Source organism: Electrona antarctica (genome assembly GCF_951216825.1).
Source record: "Electrona antarctica genome assembly, chromosome: 6".
Taxonomy (NCBI): Eukaryota; Metazoa; Chordata; class Actinopteri; order Myctophiformes; family Myctophidae; genus Electrona; species Electrona antarctica.
Genome location: NC_136811.1, coordinates 20,719,357 through 20,744,137, shown reverse-complemented (window position 1 = coordinate 20,744,137; position 24,781 = coordinate 20,719,357). Strand labels below are relative to the sequence as shown.

The following is a 24,781-nucleotide window of genomic DNA, read 5'->3' as shown; positions in this document are numbered from 1 at the left end:
TTATTGCTGAAATTCACCACTTATAAACTGAATTACGATAGCAGCACATCGTCCTCAATCTGAGCTTCAATTCCGATAAAAACTCCACTAAAGATCATCGCTAAAGACAGTGTGGACAGAGGTAAAATATTCAATGACGTCACAACGCGGAAGCAAAGCGTTGCCACTTGCCAGGCGACGGAGACGCCAAGAACTGGTCAAAATAATACTAGCGATGCTGGATGCATTATAAACTAATAATAACTCGTTCAACGTCGTTCTTGGCGATCTGTGACTTTTAATAAAACTCGTCTGATATGAGATTTAGGCAGAACATGTTAAAGGCAATGTCGTCTGTCGTGTATGTCAATCCATGGATCATAGAGGTCACAGTTGGACATCAATTCAGAAGATTTGTGACCTTACATGTTCCACACGCTTCAGTACTCAACATAACGCTCAACTAGAAGGAGGCTGTGATGTTTGCCAGATGGAACAGCAGAGCTTTAGTTCTTCCTGCCTCTGAGCAAAGCAAACTATTTATGTGCAAATGTAGAAGACTCATGGGCCATGGAGGCCCAACCTATTCTTATGTCTATGTCTTTTCTATTTACTATACTAAGCAGATGAATAATATTTTCCTTGATGTTTAGTGCTATGCTGTGAGTCATTGTGAAGAGGAGGACATTGCTCAGTCAATCTGTGTGAATACAGAACCTTTATGTGTATATTTTGGTCTGCTCTGTGTCTTTATGTATTAGACATTTTAGATGATGATAACACTGGAACTATTTCCTTGTATTATCAGCTTGTATCTCAGTGCACCATCTCCCTTATTTTAGACATAGGTCATTATGTGAGCAAGGATTATGGATAGCATGAAATAGGCATGGACATCTCTGTGACGCTGAGAGATAACAGTAACCAGACAGCCACACGTGTGTGCTGTGCTGTGACCAAACATTGACATGCTATAATCACAAAGAAATTCTTTACTTCATCTCTGTCGGGTGAAAACTTTGCAATCCAAACTGTTAATTTTCACTTTCAGTTAGAAAATTGTAAAAGACTACAAGTTCACTTGCCTTTGGCGTGCTCACATATTGCACTTACGCATATTCCACGTATGTCACTGTCTGACTTGGCCTCCCGATTTTGAACACAAAATGTGAGCAGCCTCTCTCAATTGTAATATAAGAATAGCAAAAATATCTACAAGCTCATCTGACACGTTGTGAGCTGTCAGATGTCAGTGAGTCCTGACTGCCAATGTACTTTGTCAAAAGGCTTGTAATAACTTATATTAGCCACGCCCTGAGTTAGACAGACACACAGGTTTAAATCAGTCAGTGTTCTCTTTATAATATAAGTCCACATTTTCATTTACTCTGTCTCGTCTCGGTCTCGCCCTTAATTTGATTTGGCTCTATATATTATTTTTGTGTCTGTAGATGATAGACCATGCAATTTGTGTAAAAATGAATACATAAATACAGTGAATTAGATTACCATTCAGGATTTTAAATCTTTTGTACTTTGACACCTAATACTGTATGCATGCAGCAGCTAGAACTAATTGTAATTTTCTTATGCAATAGCCTTATTAATTTTATAGTTGGTGCGGCTGTGACTGAATACTGTATGTTTTCAGTCTTCTTCAGTCTTCATACCATATTAAGGATTAATGTTTCTATGGTGTGTGATCCAGGGTCACATGCAGCTCACATTCAACTAGGGAGATGATGGCTAGTTAAACAGGCAATTTCCCTTACTTCCCCTTATGTCTAATTACCTGAAGTTAACAAGGTGCATGCATGGATGTCCTCATTTGTGCTAGCAGGGGGTGGGGGGTGCTTACCAGTTATAATCACCCCCTGCATGCCAACTTGCATGTACTTGTCAGGAGAGATCATGTTTGATTAACTACTTAAAGGACCACTTCACCACTTTTCAACTTCTCTTCCTATAATTGGTCCTAACTAATGTTCATGATAAAATGCCACCATTTTTTCCTACTCAGTCTGTGTCTCATAGGAGACACAGACTGAGTAGGAAAAAAATGTGGTGTTTTATCATGAACATTAGTGAGGACCAATTATATGAAGAGAAGTTGAAAAGTGGTGAAGTGGTCCTTTAAGCCCCATTTCATCTACATGCTCACAACGAGTTGATGTGCGATACGTGCGCTGATTTAAAAATGTTTGACATTTTGAACATTGTGTCTGACTTGACGTGCTCAAAATAGGGGCATTAGGTTGTAAATGGTTAAAGGATGACTTCACCAGTTTTCAACCTTCTCTTCATATACCGTAATTGGTTCTCACTAATGTTCATGATAAAATAGCACAATTCTTTTCTACTCGGTCTGTGTCTCATAGGAGGGTTGTGGGCAGTTCAGAAACCCGTCTTCCAGTGACATAATCGTTAGGCAGATTTCTTTTGTGAGAACGATGGCTTCCATTATCACATTGCAACCTTTTAGGAATAGAAAGCCTGCCGTTTCTATTAGCTTGGATTCCCCATCGATGATGTCACTGGTAGACAGGTTTCTGAACTGCCCACAGCCCTCCAATAAGACACGAGTAGAAACAAATCTGCTAGTTTATCATGAATAGGATAGGTTGAAAAGTCCTTATGCATTGTGGTGGCTGGTGGGTATGAATTTAGACTCACTTCAGTCTTGGCGGCATACATAAACAATTAAACATGAGGAATGTCTTGTCCTCGTCTAATTGAATGGCAAGTGGTATTATGCTTTTATCCTTTCCCTCTATTTTTACCAGCTGCGAAGCAGACTGGGCTACATTCTATCGGGTTGCTAGTGCGGCCTATTTGTCATTGTTTTTTTAAGTTTTGTTTGTTGGTGACAAACCCCCAAAGTAATTTGATTCTCATCTTGGCTGTTTTTGCTGTGTGTGTGTGTGTGTGTGTGTGTGTGTGTGTGTGTGTGTGTGTGTGTGTGTGTGTGTGTGTGTGTGTGTGTGTGTGTGTGTGTGTGTGTGTGTGTGTGTGTGTGTGTGTGTGTGTGTGTGTGTGTGTGTGTGTGTGTGTGTGTGTGTGTGTGTGTGTGTGTGTGTGTGCGCTACCCTAGGGTTCCTTCCTTACAATGCTCTCATTCTCCTGCCACCCTCATAGTGCTCTGTGCATGGACCATGTGAAAGACATTATCATTTGAATTGTTACAGTAGGTACAAAGGGCCATCCACACCAAGAATGATAAATATAAATAAAATATAACTATTACAATAATTATGTGATCCGCATTGCCCTGTGAATTGAGCTGAAACTTGATTGGTGTTTCTAAAAGTGATCCCAAGTTCCCAACGATATGGTTCACCACCGCCGTTGTCGTTATAGTTGGTGTGGACGACCTTTAACCACTTAAGCTCTATAATTTTACTACATTGGATGAGGAATAGCAATACTAGCACAACGCATGTACATGTATGCATGTAGAAAGGTGCGCGTGTCTGTGTCCGTCGGAATAGCGGTACGTCGGAATGCCACTCTGTCCCCATCTTTGCTGTGCAACTGTATGAGTGAGAGTGATGCAGAGCAGGTGTGAATACTTGGCATCCTATCATATCCTATCCTATTCTAGCATCTCCATCCGAATGGCCCTCTCATCACTAAATGGTAAATGGTGCATTTATATAGCGCCTTTATCCAGAGCACTTTACATAGATTGTGCATTACATTCACCCATTCACACACACATTCATACACCGATTGCGGCGGAAGCCATGCAAGGTACCAACCAGCACATCGGAAGCAATTTGGGGTTCAATGTCTTGCCCAAGGACACTTCGACATGTAGACAGGAGGAGCTGGGATTCGAACCGCCGACCCATGGATCATTGGACGACCTGCTCTACCTATTGAGCCACAGTCACTAAGGCGGCCCTCTCACTTGAAAAGCAGCTGAGTTTGTGGTGATTCACAGAAACGGCCTTGGTTTATACACGCCCAGGGAAGAGTGGTGAGGCGAGAGTTGAGGAGAATTATGACCTGGAGTAAATGATTGCTGTAACTAATATTCACAAACTGACAACACAGGTCTTGCCTGGACAGTCAAACACAATAAAACACAAGCTAGAACACAAGCAATCCGGCATCGCTAACAGAGAAAGCCTTGTACAATAAAGCGTTTGAAATGGAAATGTTTGGCGTTTGGATGTGAGTTGAAGTCATGATGGCTATACTAATGAGATAATGGTGTTGAGTAGCAAATTAATTAAACCTCTCCCCGAGACCCTCTCGGAATAGATTACCAGGGTTGTGTTGTTACGATCCCTATGTAACATATGTAACACTGAGAGAGGTTACATCCATATGTAACCTCTCTCACCATAAATATGAGCTGTCTTGTTTTGTCTGTCCCTGTGTTTCTCCATCTCCCTCTCTCTCTCTCTTGCGCACGCACGCACGCACGCACGCACGCACGCACGCACGCACGCACGCACGCACGCACGCACGCACACACACACACAATAAAACAAAACAAAACAAAACAAAACAAAACAAAACAAAACAAAACAAAACAAAACAAAACAAAACAAAACAAAACAAAACAAAACAAAACACAAGTTCTGTTGAACTTTGAAACCAGAGGCAGAGGAATGCAGTTCAGCTCACTGGCCTTCTCTTTCCCACAGAGCAGGGCTATGTGCCAGAGAGCCTGACAATATTTTACCACTATCTAATGGCTGGATAATGCAAATTCCGTCCTTCAGCAGTACTGTGCAGGATGAAGGAGTGGTCCATGCCAATTTTTTCCAACTTTTCTTTTCTGCTTTATTGATAGTTGAAGTGAAGATGGACAGGAAAGAGAAGGGGAGAGACACGCAGCAAAGGTCGTCATGAACGGGACTCGAACACGCGACGTGCTGTCAGGCCAGAGCCTATGTGGCATGTGCCTAGACCGCTAGACCAGCGGGTGCCCGGTCCAACCATGCCAATTTAATGTAGGGCTGTAACTACTGATTATGTTTTCAGAGATTGGTCTAACCATTACATTTTCAATTAATCAAAAATATTTTTTTATTGAATTTAAAATGATTACATTTTGAATATATTTTAATATATCCGCAAATTGAGGTACCTGTAAAAACATTGTTTATAATAGACAAATCTATTAGTCTTATTCGTCATACAACAAATAGCAAATATTGCCAATTTACAAGCTCACAGCGGTAGAAGACATCCCCTCCCCCCAAATCGAATATTATATTATAATCATTAATCAGTTATGTTTTATAATCGATTAAATTGATTTGTTCGATTGCATCACTCATTTCATGTAACCTTTCCCTACATTTCTCTCTAACAATGTTTATTAAAATCTGAAGCAATAAGCAAATAAAATAGCTGTCCAGATGAGGGGAAAAGCCTCTTATGATAATTACAATAATCTTCTAGATAATAACAAAATAACTTGCTATGATCAGGAATCGATGAATATAGTAGTAGTGTGTTTTTGTAGTGTCTTCTGTTATTCTGGCACACTACTAGATTGTAAAAGATCACATTAGCTGTGAACGATGAGCCAATAGTTATTTATTGAGGGCATGTTTGTCTGACAGACCTGACTCTGTGAGCAACTGGTGTATATGTGACTTCCTAAGTCAGGTTATGTCAGTGAATTATGTGAGGATTTTTTTGTCTTTAACTGCCTTTATTTATTTTGATATTTTTAGGCATGCGTATAGTTGCTCATTCTTTTTTTTTTTTTTTAAGGTTTATTTATTGATAATGCAGACATCATCATTATTCAAAACAATGAATTACAGAATTATGATTTCCTTTTTTTTATTTTTTTATTAACAAGACAAGACAAACTCAAAAGAAAAAGACGAAAAACAGCAAAAACAAACCCCCCCACCCACCCCCCACCCCAACCCCAGAAAGGTAAACTACACAGCTCTCATTACTCTGTATTGTACACAACACCACTTGACAACAACTCGGATAAATAAATAAAAATAACAATATAAATAAAACAAAATCAACCCAGAGGAGATATTGACGGAAGAACCTCAAAGAACCTACCCCATATTTTTTCAAAAGTAGCAGGCTTTCTCCTTACATTGTACAGTATCTTTTCAGGAGTACAGTATGATGAAAGCTCATTCAGCCAGTGTCTCTGTGAAGGTGAGTTTTCAGATTTCCAATTAACCAAGATAATTTTCTTCGCAGCTGTACTGGCGAGTAACACAAAATACTCTTTATAATAATTTGTGTTGATCAACGTAACGTCACCCAGTAACCAAATTCTTGGATCATGTGGTATTTCAACCTCTATGATATCAGAGACAGTAGACATGATGAACTTCCAGTAATCAATCAGAAGTGGGCAGCTCCATAACATATGTAATAGGCAGCCTTCTGTTATCTTACATCTTTGGCACATAGTGGAAATGCTCCTATCAATCTTGTGTAACCTGAGTGGGGTAAAGTAAGTCCTGTGAAAAATGTTAAACTGCATCTGTCTATGTTTGGTAGAAATCAGAACCCTCTGAGCCCTCTCTAAAATTATTTCCCAATCCACATCATCATAAGTGCATCCCAAGTCTGTCTCCCATTTATGTTTAATATTCAATGTATTGTAAATTGGTAAATTATTATTTAGAATACTATATATGGAGGAAGTTAATCCTTTGGTCGAGGTGATAAAACTACAAAACATGTGATCCTCTAGGGGGGATTTTTCCGGAATATTCGGGAAATCTATAGATTTTGCTTGAATCCAATGTCTAATTTGAAGATATTTAAAGAGGTCATGGTTACGTAAATTAAATTTGGCTGACAGTTGTTGAAAACTTGATACTACATTGTTGCTGTATAAATCCCCCACGGTCCTGATTCCATTATTAACCCATCTCTGCAATACTCCATCAGCTATGGGATAAGGAATATTAGGATTTTCCCATAATGGTGTCTTTCTCATTAGAGATGTATCTATCCTTAATAACTTATGAGATTCCTGCCATGCTTCAAAAGCGCTCAAGATAATAGGATTTTTCGTAAGCAAAGAGAGGTTCTTCCTTGCACCCAAAAAAGGTACGATTTTCAGGGGAGTTAGGCCCAGGTCTAGTTGTTCTATACGTAGCCACCTAACCTCACCAATCTCAGGGTGCAACCATATCCATAAAGGACGAAATTGCGAGGCCAAATAATAACATCTAAAATTAGGGAGATTAAGGCCACCCTTATTGTAAGGGGCTTGGATCGTACTTAATTTGACCCGCGGTGTTTTGCTCTGCCATAAAAAGGAGGATCTTTAAAAAACCTTTTAGTTATAGAGAATGGGATGCATTGAAATAGATATATATATTTTGGTAACACTATCAGCTTAACTGCATTCACTCTTCCGATTAGAGACAAAGGCAGATCAGCCCATCTTAAAGTGTCAGACATAGGCCCTCATTTATCAACCGTGCGTACGCCAAAATATGGGTGTACGCCGAAATTACCGCAATTTTCGGCATTTATCATTTGCGCCAACGTTTGATTTTGAACTTGAGCCAAGACAAAAACCACGTCTGGTCGGGAGCTGTCGTACGCTTTGTCCTCACCTGTTTTTCTGTCGTAGAACAGCGGAGCAGCATTGTTTGACCAGCTGAGAGGCTGTCACAGGCATCGAAACATATGTATTCACTCCTAAAATGTTTATATAAAACTGTATGTATATGGGCTAAATGTAAAAAAGAAAAAAAAAGTAAAGGAATACATCAACGATGTGTCTTTGTGTCATATGAAATTAGTAGGAGATTTCCAACTTTACAAGCAAGCAATTAAAATCGCGCATTTAAAAACAATGTTGCAAGTTAGATGCGAAAGCCATTTAAACAGTGTTTTGCATGATGAGCGCATACATGCGAGGATTTGGGCTGTCTGTGCTGAAATATTTCCATGACGGGACGTTGGAGATTATAGTACAGCGCTGCAGCTGCGGAGAGTCCCAACATGGGTAGCCTACTGTAGCCTAATCTACAGCAGGCCGATGTCTTTCTGGAGTTACAGTATGTGCAATCTCCTCCTCGTTTAATAAACCCGACGCGTCGCTCGAATGCCAAATGTGTCGTGCCAGCGCAAGTGGGAACGCATCGGAGATAGTATAGGCTAACCCAGCCTGCAGCCCACCACCACCACCACCACTGTCCAGTGCATGCCACATGAGGCTACGGTTTTGGCTTCAATATTCATATAATTGATTTGACAGTTGACAGCCCAACCACTGCAGCGACTGCGAGGCAATTTAAATCGTCGAACGTGCTGGTCAGTTGATCACGGTGTCACGGACGGACCACAGTGATAGAGAGAGACAGACAGGACAGGAGGAGCACCTATGCAAAACAGCAGCGTGTGTGTGCCTATTTGTTATTTAATTCATGGTTCACAGGTTCAGGTTTTCGTTCACTAATATTTCTTGTTGTATATTAAATTAAAAATACTTTAATAATTGAATATACAACTAACAACACACAGTGACAGTTGCTTGCAAATTGCGATATGTGCGTGCATGCGTGCGGGGGGGGGTGAGGCGGACAGGGGGGAAGCGAAGCGAGAGGAGAAACAGACAGGGTAGGCTACAGCTTTATTTAATTCATGCAGGTTTATTTATTTAAGATACAACAAGTTGCAAGTTGCGTGTGCGTGCGTGCGTCTGTGTGTGTGTGTGTGTGTGTGTGTGTGTGTGTGTGTGTGTGTTTGTGTGTATGAGAGGGGGCAGAAAGGCAACTTATGCAAGCGAGGGGAACTTTATTTTTCCTGTAACCATGGTTTCCAGGTCGTATTGCAGTTGTTCATGTCGCAAAAACGAGGGCGAGGCTTGATTTCATAGGGCGTGCCAGATAGATTTCAGCCGTCACATTTATTAACGTCGGAACGAAATTAAGGAAGAAACAGCTGTCTGCGATCACTTTGTAAATGCCGACCCGACGTGGGTGTACTACGAATCCTACACTCGAATTTGGGGCAGAATTTCCACTCGATTGATAAATGAGGGCCTTAGTCTTCTCCATAAGGTTTAAGTAATTGTCTTTAATTACCTTATCCCGCTCTTCTCTGATATTAACTCCCAGATACTTGAACCCGCTAGGACACATTTTCAATGGATCGATAAGATCCCCTACATTCAGATCCTGTGTATAGTTGCTCATTCTTAAACAACATTCTTATCTGTTGCAAGGCAATCTCTCTCACCATCTTTCTCGGTGTGTCTGTCTGTCTGTCTGTCTGTCTGTCTACCTCTCTCTACCTCTCTCTCACTCACAGAACCTTCGGAAGATGGAGGGGGGGCCAGGAGGATCAGAGGACACAGGCAGAGAACTCAACGAGCTCCAGAACGATGACTGGGTAGGGTGACCTGACAGTAACACAAATATTTGACCTGGCTACCGCTTTAATAAGGATGTTACTAAGAACAGGTTACCATAGCATAGCCTAATTTTTAAACCCCCAAGAATTAAGAAGTAGAATTAATTTGTATCTCCAGTCCACAGATCTGCGCACACACTGTGTTTTTGGTTTCGATGTTGTGTGTGACGGGTCATGGTGCTGTGTCTCCTTTAGGCCCGGTTCTGGGTTCAGGTGATGCGGGATCTTAGGGATGGAGTCAAACTGAAGAAGGTACACGAGCGCCAGTATAACCCTCTGCCCATCGAGTACCAGCTCACGCCATATGAAATGCTTATGGACGACATCCGCACCCAACGCTACAAACTACGCAAGGTCATGGTAAGTGTCAAGGTCATGATGTCCAGTTTGACTGAAGCTGTTGATTCAGGGCAGAAAACAACATTTTCAGCATCACAGCACTTCACTTTACAGCATGCCCTAGCATTCCTATTCTGGGTGTGTCATAATAGGCGACAATTCAGTGAAAATAGGCAGAAATAGTAGGTCTACAAGCTTTTCACACCTTCTGTCACAAACCAGTCACAACACAAAATCTGGAGTATTCATTTAACTCTGAATAAGTGAATATGTACAAAATAGACCCTAGACGGTCAATTTGACCCATGCAGAAGAGCAAATTGACATTCTTGATTTTTCTCTGAACAATTTAAAAACTTTAGAAACTATTCAAACAGATCGCGTATTAATTTTTTTATGTTGACAAATGGGGTCCCTGGCATGACATCTTTTCAAATGGGGGTCCACGGCTAAATGTACATATCAATGTGGGGGTGCTTGACTTGAAAATGTTTGAGAAGCACTGGTTTACTTCCATCCTGTTGTTTCCTCTGCAGGTGCAGGGAGACATCCCTCCCAGGTTAAAGAAGAGTGCTCATGAGGTCATCCTGGACTTCATCAGGTCCAGACCCCCACTTAACCCTGTGAGTTGGACACGTCCTCACATGCATACTGTACATCCTGCACTGATCGCTGAACCAGTAGGATCCACCGCCTGTTTTCGCTGGCAAATTTTAATACGCCCCTCTAGACCAGAAATAACAGTGGCTGGGGCACTGGGGCAGGCTAGCGATTAGGCATTGCCAAACATCTCAAGGGGGTACTGTACATAAAAGACAAAGACAAAAAAAGGTTTGTCTTTAAAAAAAGGTTGTGAACCACTGGCTTACAGGACCGGCTGATTGTTTTTCATTAAAAACCACAATTAATTGATTGAGCATTTGGGGTGAGATAGACATTTTACGCAACATGCACAAAATGAATAAATTAGATAAACTCAGATGTGATTAAAAGACAAAGAAAATAGATAAGTCTTAAGTTAAGATTTAGAAACCTTGATGGACTGAGCGGATCTAATGTGGAGGGGAATGCTGTTCCAGAGCCTGAGGGCTCTGGAACCGTAAATGCATGCAAATGGTTTTCTTGCTAGCACGACCAGCAATTCACCATATGGTGGTTTGCTATTTAGTTAATGAGAAAATGCCACTCCGGGTGGCCATGGATCTACAAGCGCACAACTGAGCTTGTAGATCTGATATTTTCACTATTGAAAATTTCTGGAAATGTTTCATTTCAACACACGAACACAGGAAAGAAAATGTATTTTTGTCATTTCAATTTTTTGAATAATAAGTAATAAAACAATAAGTATATACTTGATTGTACTTTGTCCACCACTGGTTGTAACCCTGCTGTTGTTGTAACCCTGTCACTGTAGGCAGCAGCCCGTAAACTGAAGCCCCAGACTCAGCCTCCTCCCACCCTCCATGAGAGGATCCTGGAGGGGATTAAATCAGAGCGAAAACTAAGACCAGTGTCTCCTGACGAGATACGCAGGGGCAGGCTGGGTAAGAGAACTAACTCACTGTGACCCCCTCCCCCACCCCACACACACACACACACTTGCGCACATACATACACTTGATACACTTGCGCACATACAGTATGCACTATGCACACAAACATACTTAACAGAAAGTATAATGTGTGATGACATGCTTGTTGAGTGCTTCTGGGAATCATGTGCAAAGAAAAACAACACAGAGAAACATGTTGCCATTGCTTTGAACTATGCTTCTCTGATCAGCTTGGTCATACTCTGATGTGCCACTGCTGTTTGCTGTTATAACTAAGCTTTCAATGGCTACTGTATGTTTTCGTATTTTGTTGCCGCTAATGTCGGTTATTGTATTGTTAACTATATTGTTTGCAATATAGTGCGAACTCTGCATGAAGATCCCTGTGATGCCAGTGTCTAGCAATTTCATTTAGATTAACAATAATTAACCAATTTTATCTTGAATGTTAATGTTTTATTAGTTAGTTAGTTAGTTTATTTTTATTTCGGTCATTTGTTAAAAACAATACAGTTGTTAAGCAATAAGCATACAGTAGCCTACAACTTAGTCAACAAGGTGACTATTTGGCCGAAGCTTATATTGTCCACCTTATCACAAAAATATATACCATTGGCTGTGACTCCTTTGCTATCTAAACATAATTTTAGAGCAGTTACACTTTGTAATTTGAAAGAAAGCCTAAAGCATGCTATCGAGACCCTGTTGAACTGTATAATAGTTGAATAAAGGCATGCTGCATCCTCTTGCATTTATTAACTCTGCATCCTAAACCCAACCAATAACTATCCCATGCCATAACTGTTTCTCTTTGCAGTAATTCGGCCACTTACCTGTAGCATGTCTTTCAGTTTTGATTCGTCAGGTAAATGCTTCCCTTCACTTACCTGGCTTGTTACCTGTACCTCAACATGTCATACACATGTTCAAACATGCACACACTCGCACGCACGCACGCACGCACGCACGCACGCACGCACGCACGCACGCACGCACGCACGCACGCACGCACGCATGCACGCAAGCACGCACACACACACACACACACACACACACACACACACACACACACACACACACACACACACATATAAACACATTCCATGCTTAAATGGTTGTTGGTGTTGGCTTTTGTCTATGTTAGTGCAGTGGTATATCATGACATTGGTCACAAGGATGAGGGTTGTCACACACACCATGCACCGGCTACTGTATCACCTAACACCTTACACTAGATCCTCAATGTGCATTACTGCAAAATGTCACAACAGGATTATGTGGGTGCAGAGCATGGGCAGACTTCTTAGGTCCACACTTTTTGTCATACATGTTAACCCAAATATCCCGTCATTATATGATCTCAGTGTTTTACAAGGGCCAAGACTTTTTTAACAGTGGCCGATTACAAGAACTCTAATTTCTTTAGTGAATGATATTTCAGGGGGTTCTATATCCAGCATGCTGCAGAAGGTAAGCCATGATTGGATGGGGCCGGTCAGGCAGGTCTTACATACAGTAGGACAAGTCAATGCTGCCACCACATCCAGAAGTCACACTCACTGATGATGTCTTTGACAGGTTCTACAGCTGGTGGTTTATTTAATACTGAGAGAGTCATCATGAAAGAACATTATCATCACCTGAATGTGCGGCAAATGTGTTCTTTTGAAATCATTAAACCTGTATACTGTATAGGAGGGGCTAGCGCCCCTAAAAAAAAGAAACCCATGTATGGCTGCCGCTCTTCAAGCAATCTCAGGAAAAGTGTCACCTTTACTCAGAACATCATCTCTCAAACATACTGCTGTAATTGGACTCTCAAGGAAACTCTCAGCAGGAGTATGTGTAGCCAACCACCTAATCAAGGAATGAAAAGGAACAGCCCAGAGCATAGCACATTAGCACTACCTCAGTTTCTTTGAAAATCACCAACCTTATACAAAGGGATCTTTTCATGTGCCAGAATGACTTTGCAGAATTTAATCAGAGGTGCAAATGGATCAGGGTGCGGACAAGAGCTGTCAGCCCCATGCTCTGTGCAACACTGAATATGGTACCAAGAGCTGCATTTCCAGCAATGGCTTGTTCTCAGCATTTGAATAACTTGATCAGACTAATTTGAATGAGGTGATATGGGAATTCTCACTAATGTGTAGAGGTGTGCGACATCCCCTCCTTCTGAGGCCAGGTATCCCTCATTACACTGCAGGCTGCAACACAGCCTAATTTATATGTTGCTGTACGACTTTGTTGCTTGTATTAAATAAACCGATCTTTCAGCTTCGGTTGAGAATCTTTTATTTTCTTTGAGCAACATGGCCATATGGCAATAGTGCTTTTCTCATTCATGCCAGATGTCAGATCATTTATGTGTGAGTGTGTGTGTTTGCGGGTCTTGGGAGAGGGCAAACACATGTGATTGTTTGTCTCGTTTTTTATATTGGATCGTTCTCCTAGCATACACCTAGTGAGTGGTTCACTTCCCATGTCTTACTGTTGGGACCTGTCTCTGTAAACAGGAATAATGGGTTGAAGTTACGTCTGTCCAATGACAGCCATGATGATCAGGGCAGTGATCATAAGTGCTGTCTCAGCTGTACTGTGATATTGAAGGAGATGTCCCCTTTTAGGTTTTGGCAAAACACGCAGCATGCCACAGGACTTGTTCCGTACGGGTGCAGGTAAAGTATACGAGTGCTGCTGGTTATGAAAAGGCCTTGTTCACCCTAACCCACAATGGCCTTGTCTGTCTGTTTACCCGGCTTTACACTAATATCTCTGATAATGAAGGAATTTGATAGGTGCAAATTGACTCTAGGGTGCAATGGCTAGAATAAGCTATTTACTCTGACTTATAAAGACTTTGGGCTGGTTGTAATGTACTAATTTAGCAGCAGCAGAGCAAGATTTTCATTGCAATCTGAGGTGATAGAAAGACGGTTCGTTCCAGCCTAGCAGAAACCACAGAGATCTTTTAGAGAGCATGTGAGCTCGTGTTGATCCTTCTGTCTTTATTCAGAAACAGAAAAGAAAAAAAGGAAACAGGCAGAGAGAGAGAGAAAGAAGAGAAGAGAAAATGAGAGAATGTGGCTAGGTTCCAGGTGTCCCACAGGGCCACAGATCGTATGTGGCTAAACTGGCTATGCAGCTCTTCAGTATCTGCCATTTCCAGCACTATTTTTCTGTCCTCGTCTCATGCTGCCTCGCTCCCTCTCTCCCTGCAGTATCTCAATCCTCTCTCTGTCTCTCTCTCTCTCTCTCTTACACACACACACACACGCGCGCGCGCACGCACACACACACACACACACACACACACACACACACACACACACACACACACACACACACACACACACCACACACCTGTCTTAAGTTCTAAATCTATCCCCTGCTGTTGTGCATGTTTAACCACAGCAATGTTCAAAGCCAGGTGGAATTAGACAAGGAGATTGTATTTGTATTTGTCTTATCTTTTTAATGGATGGATGAGTTCAGGTTCAGTGAGTTGCAGTCTTTCACTCTCAGTGCTGTTCTTCACTGAAGCTTCGATAGACAAAGTGGATGCAGGGATTTGGGTGCCAGAGTTTAGCTCCTAGCCTCCTACTGTACAAAGCTGATGTACTGTATTTGAAGAGCCAGTTGTCCGCCTCAAGAGCTCAGAGTCTTAATCTTCCATGGTTCCATGCTCTGTGTGTAACATCAGCTCCTTTCTTTGTTTCCCCACATGTCCTTATTGCTTCTTTTTGGGATGGATCTCCAGCATTTTCCTTCAATCTTAAGATTCATAGCATCCTCTCACCTTACGCGTCATCCAAATGGTCTGCTATTTCTGTGAAAGTGCAGGGGAACCTCTCTGGCTCTAATAGTATTTTGTTGAAACAAAGTGAAGATCTATTCTTGCAGTCCATTCATGCGTTTTGAAAAAATAAAAGAGGATGCAAGAAATTGAAGGCAAAATACTTTTGAGATTTGTCTCCTTGTGTTTTCCTCTCCTTGATCGTCCCTCTTTTGTCTGGTTCTATACAGATGACTTTAGTCCTAGCATGGCCAGGAGGGTGACCAGCACCCTGTCTCTGCATGGCGGATCTCCAAACCTCGCCTATGGAGCCCCTGCTGGATCCCAGTCTGCCCCTCCTAGGAAACGACTCTTGCATGCTCCCAGCCTGGCTGAACTGATGACCTCCTCTGACTCTGACGTGAGTGTGTGTGAGTCCGTGCTTGCGTCTGTGCGTGTCTGTGCGTGTGTGTATTTGTGTGTGTGTGTGTGTGTGTGTGTGTGTGTGTGTGTGTGTGTGTGTGTGTGTTTTGGGAAAAAATGCATTTGGTTTGGAACAAATAATGATCGATGCGCTCACATATTTGCTATATTCAGGATGATGAGACTTTGGGGCGCAGGTCAGCCAGCAGCTCCAGTGTTGCTACATCACTTATGGATGACACATCTCCAGAGACGGCCCTGGGAAAGAAAAGTGAGTCCCCATCATCCACCATCATCATCTTTTCTCCCCGACCCTCCTTCACAGAGAGACTGCTGATTGTCATTAAGACAGCTACTCTAATTACCAAACAGAATTAGTATCCATCCATCCATCCGCTTATCCGGAGTTGGGTCACAGAGATAACAGTTCCAGCAGAAGATTCCAGACCTCCCTTTCCAGCACCACTGTAGCTAACTGTAACAGGGGGATCCTAAGGCATTCCCAGTCCAGCGTGGATATTTAATACCTCCTCAATGTCACAACAGGTGTCATATGGTCCTTGGTTTGCTCCCAGCTGGGTGTGCCTGGGCAACCTCCCTGGAGAGGTGCCCAGGACCCATCCGTATTAGAAGCCAGAACCACTCCTTGGCGCACCCTTATTAATTTGCATAAATATGTCATGATTACATATTTATGGCTGCCTTTAAGAGAAATATGATCATTGATTGAATCAAACACACTCTTCTCCGCCAACTCCAGCTCCTCCCATGTTCCTGCCCATCTCCTCCACCCCCCAGCCAGAGCGCCGCCATCCCCAACATCACAGGAGACACTCCATTGAGAAGGAAGCTCCCACCAATGTCCGACAGTTCCAGCCACCTTGCAGACAGAGCTCCAAGTCTCTGGTGAGTCAGACACTAGCAGTACAATAAGACCCAATACTGAGTTGTTGTATTCATGTGTTCATAATGCTGTCTGATTCATGTCTGAAGAGAATCGGAAGAGAAACATTGTTAGTATCTAGACATCATTTACAATTTTAATTTAAAATTCTGTTCATAATGCAGTGGTATCGTTCACATATCTGCATGGTTTAGCTGTTTCACTGGGATGAGGTTTTCTAAGGTCATTATGGCCCGGGGAAATGTCACATGGTGGCCATTTTGCTCTTAAGAGAGCCGATAAGAAGAGCATCAGGATGGGTACACTGAGTTGAGACAAGGAAGGGATAGAAACCAGACAAACATCCTGTGTCAATCTTCACAAAATGTCTCTCCCCACATTCAGCAGTCAGTGTACGTCAAAACCAGAGGTTTCAATTTCTGCTAATCTCACCCACACACAACATGCTGTAACCTTCTCTCACTCAGGTTGGGGTGTTAGCCACCCTGCTTGCCTGGAGCCCTCTCATCTGCTCCTCTCCCTGCACACTACATCACATACGGAGTTTCCACCCCTTTGAAGCATGTGCGTTAGGGTTGGTGTGGGCGGTTTTTGCACTGTGCAGGGACATCCACATCAGTGGAAGAGAGTCTGCCAAGGTTTGCCAGTCTCCGATCAGTCCATACTGGCATAATAATAACTGTAGTTAAGAATCCATCCTCTCCTAATACTGCTTTCTGCTTGTTTAGAGATCCTTTTCATAGAGCAGATCTGCCATAGTAAATGCAAAACAAAAAAAATTTAATGGACAGGTGAGTCTGTTTTAGACTTTATATTTTCTTTAATTAATTGCATTTTTAACCAGCAACTCAATCATACAAGTATAAATTAGCCTCACCCCTTTACTCTCTGATGACATATCCTTTACTCTCTGATGACATATCCTTTACTCTCTGATGACATATCCTTTACTCTCTGATGACATATCCTTTACTCTCTGATGACATCATCATCATATCCTTTGAATGCCATTGCTTTCCTTTTCTAAGGCTCTCCGTTGGCTAACATCCATGTTAGTGTTAGACACACAAAAAACAATTAATCATCCAAATGCAGTTGAAACTGTCGTAAAGTACATGCTCTTGTTATGCAGTATACATTTACATTTGCAATTACACGTTGTGGTTTATGTTCTAGCACACGTTCTAGGACAGATTTGTGGGAGTTATGAAATGATGAACTACTCTAATGCTTCTCCATTTCCCTGCCTGTGTTTTAGTTACAGTTCCGCAGGATGTATCTTACAGTGCATTAATTAGCACCATAGGTGCTAATTAATGCCAAGTAGAAGGTAACATTAATAGAATGTGTGACATTTTATGTTGCTACATTTCCAGTATTCGAAACCATGTGAAAACCTATTCAGGCACACAGGCACACATGTTCCAATGCAATTTCAAGTTTTGCAATTCCCAGGACAGTGAGCACTCAGAACACGCACACCGTTTTTTATTACTACTCGTATATATACTGTATGATGTTTTGCATATTATTGTTTGTCTTTAAATGTCTTGATTAATTTAATACACAGGACCTCAATGGAAATAAGCCCTGGGCTTTTTTGGGTTATCCTTTTAGCGTCCTTTTATATAAATCTGTGCCACTGTACCTTTTTTGCAAACTTAATGAAGTATTCAATCAATCACTTGACAGTGATATGCTCACTGATAGTCAGCTCATTTGATATTGTAACAGTGCAGTACAAAAAGTACAGTACAGTACAGTACAGTACAGTACAGTACAGTACAGTACAGTACAGTACAGTACAGTACAGTACAGTACAGTACAGTACAGTACAGTACAGTACAGTACAAAAAGAATTACTGTCCACTGCTGCCATCAATTTTGTATCCACAATCATGGACACAGCAACAAACAACAGAATACATTTACTTGATTATCTATACTTAAGTATTTGTATTTTTGGATACTTTCACAGTAATGCACTTCAAAAAATAATCTTGTAATTTTGACTCCACTACATTTAGAATCTTGTAATCTTGACTCCACTACATTTAGAATCTTGTAATTTTGACTTCACTACATTTAGAATCTTGTAATTTTGACTCCACTACATTTAGAATCTTGTAATTTTGACTCCACTACATTTAGAATCTTGTAATTTTGACTCCACTACATTTAGAATCTTGTAATTTTGACTCCACTACATTTAGAATCCACTACATTTCTAGTAAGGGAAAAAGTACATTATCAATTAACCACTTAAATCAATAGCTCACAACGCCTTGTGATGATGAGGCGTGTTGTGAGCTTGTAGATCTGCTATTTTCACTATTATTGGAACATTTCTGGGAAATCTTCACATTTGGGGGGAAAATATAAAAAATTCAATACAGCAACACAAAGAAAATGTACTTTGAAATTATGTAAGTATTTATAAAAGCAAATACTCAGTACCTTGATCGGTACAAGACATTTGGCTGAGCAACATTCTCACATGCATGCATGCACATTGTAGTTGAGTAATATTTGCAGGAGGGGCGAACTCCACTTGCGACTTCATTGACCAAAGATATAATCAACATAACCACACATGTGATTTCTGTGTTATCTATTGCGTTGGGGGGGTCTCCCGGGGACCCCCCAGAAGGACGAGCGTGAACACATTCCGTCTGCGTGCGTGCGCTCTCTCTTTCTCTCTCTCCCCCCCCCCTCTCTCTCTCTCTCTCTCTCTCTCTCTCTCGTGCGTAAAAGGAAAAAAATAAATAAACACTTGTCTTTTCAATAGGCCATTAAACGTTCAAATCGAATCAAAAAAAATCCTTATTTCCGGAGGTTATTGAAGTTATATCAATCGATAAAATGTGATGCAACATATGGTTATTGGATTAAAATAATGGAAGCAATTCACGGGGACAAATGAAGGCATGCGTAAAGGGATTCCCAAGGGGACCCGGACCCCCCCCCCCCCCCCCAAAGGTCCGCAGGGACCCCCACCCGACCCCCTACCCCACAGGGGGAGGCGGTCGGGTGGGGGGGGGGGGGAAGCACACACATAGGATGGAGGGAAGGAGGGAGAGAGGCAGATGCGAGCACGAGCGCCCGTTCTCCGACGCACGGGTGAAACGCCGACAAAAACAGGCCCCCGTCGAGACGATGGGCAATCGTCGCGACAAAACAGGCCCCCGTCGAGACGATGGGCAATCGTCGCGACGACTCAGAAACGCCGACAAAAACAGGCGCCCGTCGAGACGATGGGCACCTGTGGCGACCCGTCGGGACGAGTCAGGCACCCGCGACGATGGGCACTCGTTGCGACGACTCAGACAGCCGTCGAAGCGACCCGTCGCGGTCGCAAGTGGAGCTCGCTGTCTCTCAATATTTGACCAGGAGTATCTATACTTCATCATAACATTTAAAGATGTACAAATAAACACTTCTATATAGCCATTAACAGGAAATCATCATAGAGGAGGTAAAAAGGGGAAAAAACATATACAGTGAGGGGAAAAAGGGTGGGTGGGGGATTCAGATTTTACAGGGGCCAGTTTCGAATTGCAGCCGTCCGTAGGTGCCCTTTGAGAGCGGTTTTGAAGGAGTCAAGGGATTAGCGTGTCTTAAAGACTGTTGGTAGGGCGTTCCACATTTGGTGGCGAAATGAATTTAGTCCCTTGTTTGTGCCGAATCTGGGTTGCACATGGTTTGTTGAACTCCCTCTGGTGTTGTGGGTGTGGACTTAAGAAAGTATTTAGAGCGGTACATGGGTATCTTGGTGGTGTAGCGAATCTTGTGGACCAGACCCATTGCAAGATGCTGTACTCTGTCGTCAACCCTAAGCCATTCCAGCCTGTCAAAATGAGCAGGGGTGAGGTGGGTTCGGGGAGTGAGGACAAGTAGTAACCTGACCAGTTTGTTTTGGGAGGTCTGGAGCCTTGTTTTAAGGGCCTTTGAGGTGCTGTGTGCAAGTGTTTGACCAGTGAGGAGATCCTGTATAGGAATCTTCTTTGGTTCACTTTGTGATTACGTTGTATGAATACATACAATACTTTACATACAGTACTTTATCCACCACGCAATGTTATGTTATGGATTCTGTGTGGGAAAGGGGCTTAAATATACCTTAGAGTTGTTGTGTGGAGATAATAAAAAGTCCCCCCATTCTGTGTTGCCTAGAAATGGAGGTCTGAAAGAAATCATTAACATTGTGAAGTACATCTCAGTGACATCACCAAGATGTACTTCACAATGTTAATGATTTTTTTCAGACCTCCAGTTCTAGTAGGCAACACAGAATGGGGGGACTTTTTTATTATCTCCACACGTCACAAATAAATGACAGAGTAAAATGTTGAAAATGAGTGCTATTCCCCTTTAAGTGAAGCAGTTGTTTCTGTACCTTAAGTTAAGTAAAGCACTATGGTGCTGATCTGAAAAAGACTACGATTTGAATCGGATCAATCCAGTTTGTTATACAACCCAGGCCAACTCGGTGTGAGCTGTTTTCGTGTCCAGTCAACATTGGGGAGGTTTTTACAGCCCAAATGTACCCTGGCGTGAGACAGAGCACTCTGAAATAGTGGTTTTGTGTGTGTGTGTTTGTGCGTGTGTGTGCGCGTGTATGTAAATGGGAACACATTTGGCACAGCCCAATGTGTTAATGTGGTGTTTGGTGTTGACATGGTAACTAACTGTTTTGTGTGTGTGTGTGTGTGTGTGTGTGTGTGTGTGTGTGTGTGTGTGTGTGTGTGTGTGTGTGTGTGTGTGTGTGTGTGTGTGTGTGTGTGTGTGTGTGTGTGTGTGTGTGTTTGTCCGTGTTTGTGCGTGCGTGCGTGCGTGCGTGCGTGCGTGCGTGCGTGCGTGCGTGCGTGCGTGCGTGCGTGCGTGCGTGCAGGAGGAGTTCTGTTTCCCTGTGGAGTGCTTGTCTCTAACAGTGGAAGAAGTGATGCACATCAGACAGGTGCTGGTCAAGGCAGAGCTGGAGAAATTCCAGCAGTACAAAGAAGTCTACAATGCCATGAAGAAGGGAAAGGTACGCCTTTACTGATGTGCCTGTTTGAGGGGGAATAATGCAAACATTTTATTATGTTTTTAACATCTTCATCCTTTGCTTGGCCTTTGTATTGCAGCTTTGCTTCTGCTGTCGAACCAAAAGGTTTTCCTTTTTCACTTGGTCCTACACCTGCCAGTTTTGCAAAAGGTAAAATATTCCGTTGTTGGATCTTTGTGATACTTCTCCCGGTTAATCTAAACCTACTTGAGGACAGTACTAATCTTTCTCATTCAATGTTCCCTGGTTTCTCCCTTTAGGCCTGTGTGTGCGCAGTGCTGTAAAAAGGTATGTCATCAAGCACATATTACATACAGTATAATCTTAAATGGAGTATGTAAAACAAGTGTTAATAACTTAGAGGTCTCTCCAGTTCTTTAGTAAACAGAAAATACATTTTCAGGTAGAGAAAACGCATACAAGATACAGATAATTCAAAGCAATGAAACGCATAAATGATCAGTCAAAATTGAAACTGGAACACTATAAATGTTAAGCTGTGTGGGTTTTTCTCTCCTTGTTGGATAAAAGTGTTATCCTGACCTGGAAATGTATTTTCAGCTACTAAAGAGCTGGACAGATAAGGAGACACATGTTACTGAATAAACTGTATCTGTAGGGAATATAGAGCCTTAAACTGTAACAATAAACTTTCCTAACTAAATGATATCACATACTGTACACCCTTTTTAAGCATAGTACACTGCAAGTATAAATCAAGCCTTATATTCAGAGTGAACAACAGAACCAAAATGGAAAACAAATGAAAAAGTGCCTACAGCTTGTACAGCATACTGAATCAATGATATTCTCATTTGTGCACTCCCACTCTATCAGATGCGGCTGCCATCCAAACCCTATTCCAGCTTGCCCATCTACTCCATAGGCTCCACCAACACCCTCCCCAGGGATAGGTTGGCTGCCATGTCGGCTGTAGGAAAGGGATTGTCTGTGGCCATTGGTGAAGGCTCACCAGGATTGCAGCGGGCCTCAGGGGCCTCTGTTGTGAGAGGAGCAACTGCAGGGCCATCTAGTGGTGGTGCGGAGCTATCGGGAGATGGAGTAGGTGCAAAACCATCCACTAGCAAAGACCGCGCCAGCTTTCAGAAGACTATGTCCAAGTAAGATCACTGCCCTACATTCTTCTGTCACAAAAATACATGGATCACTGTTCTTCATCTGTATTTCTTTCTGCATTGCCTGTTTTCTATGCTTGGAGAGAGGAAATTGCATTTTATTTATTTGTTGTACAAAGCAAATAGTGATGTATGGTATACTGTACACATAGTATGTAAGAGAAATATAGTTAGACTTTTGGTAATTGTCAGATTGCAAAGCAAGCAACCATTTCGTCATGATGTAGCCAGCCTTGTGTTACAGTACTCTTTTCACCTCCATCAGGTTGTCGAAGCATGGCTCGCTGAAATCTCATGAGGAAATAGAGCTTCCCCCAGAGCTGACGGAGGACTGGGCCACCATGGAGGTGTGTGTGGACTGCAAGAAGTTCATCCATGAAATTATCTCTTCCAGCAAGCACAGCCTGTCACTGGCCACCAAGAGAGCACGCTTAAAACGCAAGACGCAGTCCTTCTACATGTCCTCTCCTAAAGTGAGAGAGGAGTATCGCCCATCAGAGAGAACAATCAAGGAGATCTAGAGCTCCTCTGTCTTCTATCTCCCTCCATCTCTTCCTTTCTTTCTCTCTCTCTCTCTCTCTCTCTCTCTCTCTCTATCGCTCTCTCTCTTACAACTGCCTGCTGCATCTACATTATATGGCACAATTATGAAGACTCAACACTGGAAATGTTTTTCTACTATGATCAGGTCTATGTACTATACTGTACATGTCTAGCTCTTTTAGGATAGACTTACATGTGGACCGTGGTTGCCAATGGCGAAGTGTGGACTGTGTGGTGTTGTTTGTGCGTGCTGATCGTAGTACATTTCCTCCAGACAAATGTATGAATACGGCAATCTTTTTCTACCGCATTTAGTTTTCTCTGTAAGATAGATGGTCCCGTACAAAAGCATATGCTTTTCTCAAAAGAGACTGAAATGGCTGTTGAGACAAACAAGGTAGTGTGGCGGCCTCAAAGAGTGGGTTCTCTCCCTCACAGTGGCTGGCACAATGGAACGGTTCTCCATGAGGCTTCATCACCCATGGAAATCATTCATAAAATAAAACGAGCACAAGAGAAAAGACTGATGTGTACTTCCTCAGGCAATGATGTGTTTAATCTTGGAGTCTCCTTAAACACCAGGGGCTGACCATGACAAGGAACGAAGAGATGGCTTAATGAACATACAGTACTGTATATAGAACAACCACAACTGTACTTTTTTTTTTGCAAAGGCTTTGGTATGATGTATATTGTATATATATATTTCATGATCCATACATTTTTGGTTCTCCTCCATTTACTTTGGCCTTCCCTCCCCTGTTCTTGCTAAATATGCTCAATGGTCTCCCTTGCAGTTTAACCTTTACTGATCATATTAGTTGTACACACATTTTGTTGTTTCCTGTTCAGGAAACAAACAAAACTCAGTGTTTCCACTCATCAGTTTGTCCTTTTTTTGAGTGGTGCAACCATAGGGTGCAGCCACTCCAATGCCCAGCTTTGTCCGTCCACGTCTTGGTGTCCCTATGTATGTTTACGGTACCAACAGGGGGCGCTGTTGCACCACTCACTTCAGACAGGTCTGATTTTTAAAGAAGAGAGAGAGGAGGGGGGGGGGGGGGGGGGTTATATGCAGATTTAGTGCCAAAATTCATTACTCATTTGTGTGTAACCCAAAGAAGCCTTGTGTTTATTTTCCTGTAAGTGTACATGCACTGCTCTTGCAATAGAATAGGCATGAGATAACGCGCCAGTTCAAAGGCATGCTGCGTTGTGTACAATCTTCTGTTCTTTAACTTGTCTAACACTATGCTCCCAGTGGCCAAACAATGATGGGGAAAGCTTACTGTTCTTTAACTTGTCTAATACACTATGCTCCCAGTGGCCAAACAATGATGGGGAAAGCTTAGTCAGTGGAACACTGTATAATGGAGATGAGGTACAAAGTGAAATGGAAACGTATACTTTCAACTTTAGAAGCACAATTTAAATTCCATTTCTACTTTAAAATGCCACTATCATTTTTGTTTCCCTTGCAAATGTTCAAATGCAGTCTACTTGGATTACATTAAACAGTATAGAAATAGAAGCAGGGATTGTTGCTTGCCTAATAGGCTATTTTTCAGGATATGAAATAGTAGCCAGGATTTGACTGGGGAATAATGGAAAATAGTCCAGGAGGAATCATATTATATTTGAAGTTAATTTGCCAAATTGCCAAACATATCCATATCCTTCACCTGTTCTACTACAGAC

General features: G+C 42.1%; 1 protein-coding gene across 1 annotated transcript in view; it reads left to right on the top strand.

Annotated features, from left to right (window-relative positions):
- The window catches only part of spire1b (spire-type actin nucleation factor 1b), a 29,107-nt gene extending 5,560 nt beyond the window's left edge, over positions 1-23,547 (top strand). Inside the window, exons 3-14 of the mRNA XM_079502713.1 lie at positions 9,256-9,336; positions 9,553-9,717; positions 10,233-10,319; positions 11,114-11,243; positions 15,282-15,451; positions 15,628-15,724; positions 16,214-16,359; positions 21,249-21,386; positions 21,484-21,554; positions 21,665-21,692; positions 22,242-22,525; positions 22,806-23,547. Coding sequence (XP_079358839.1) covers positions 9,256-9,336; positions 9,553-9,717; positions 10,233-10,319; positions 11,114-11,243; positions 15,282-15,451; positions 15,628-15,724; positions 16,214-16,359; positions 21,249-21,386; positions 21,484-21,554; positions 21,665-21,692; positions 22,242-22,525; positions 22,806-23,061 — 1,653 coding nt within the window. The 3' untranslated portion in view covers positions 23,062-23,547. The remainder of the gene's footprint in view (positions 1-9,255; positions 9,337-9,552; positions 9,718-10,232; positions 10,320-11,113; positions 11,244-15,281; positions 15,452-15,627; positions 15,725-16,213; positions 16,360-21,248; positions 21,387-21,483; positions 21,555-21,664; positions 21,693-22,241; positions 22,526-22,805) is intronic.
- The last annotated feature ends 1,234 nt before the right edge of the window (positions 23,548-24,781 follow it).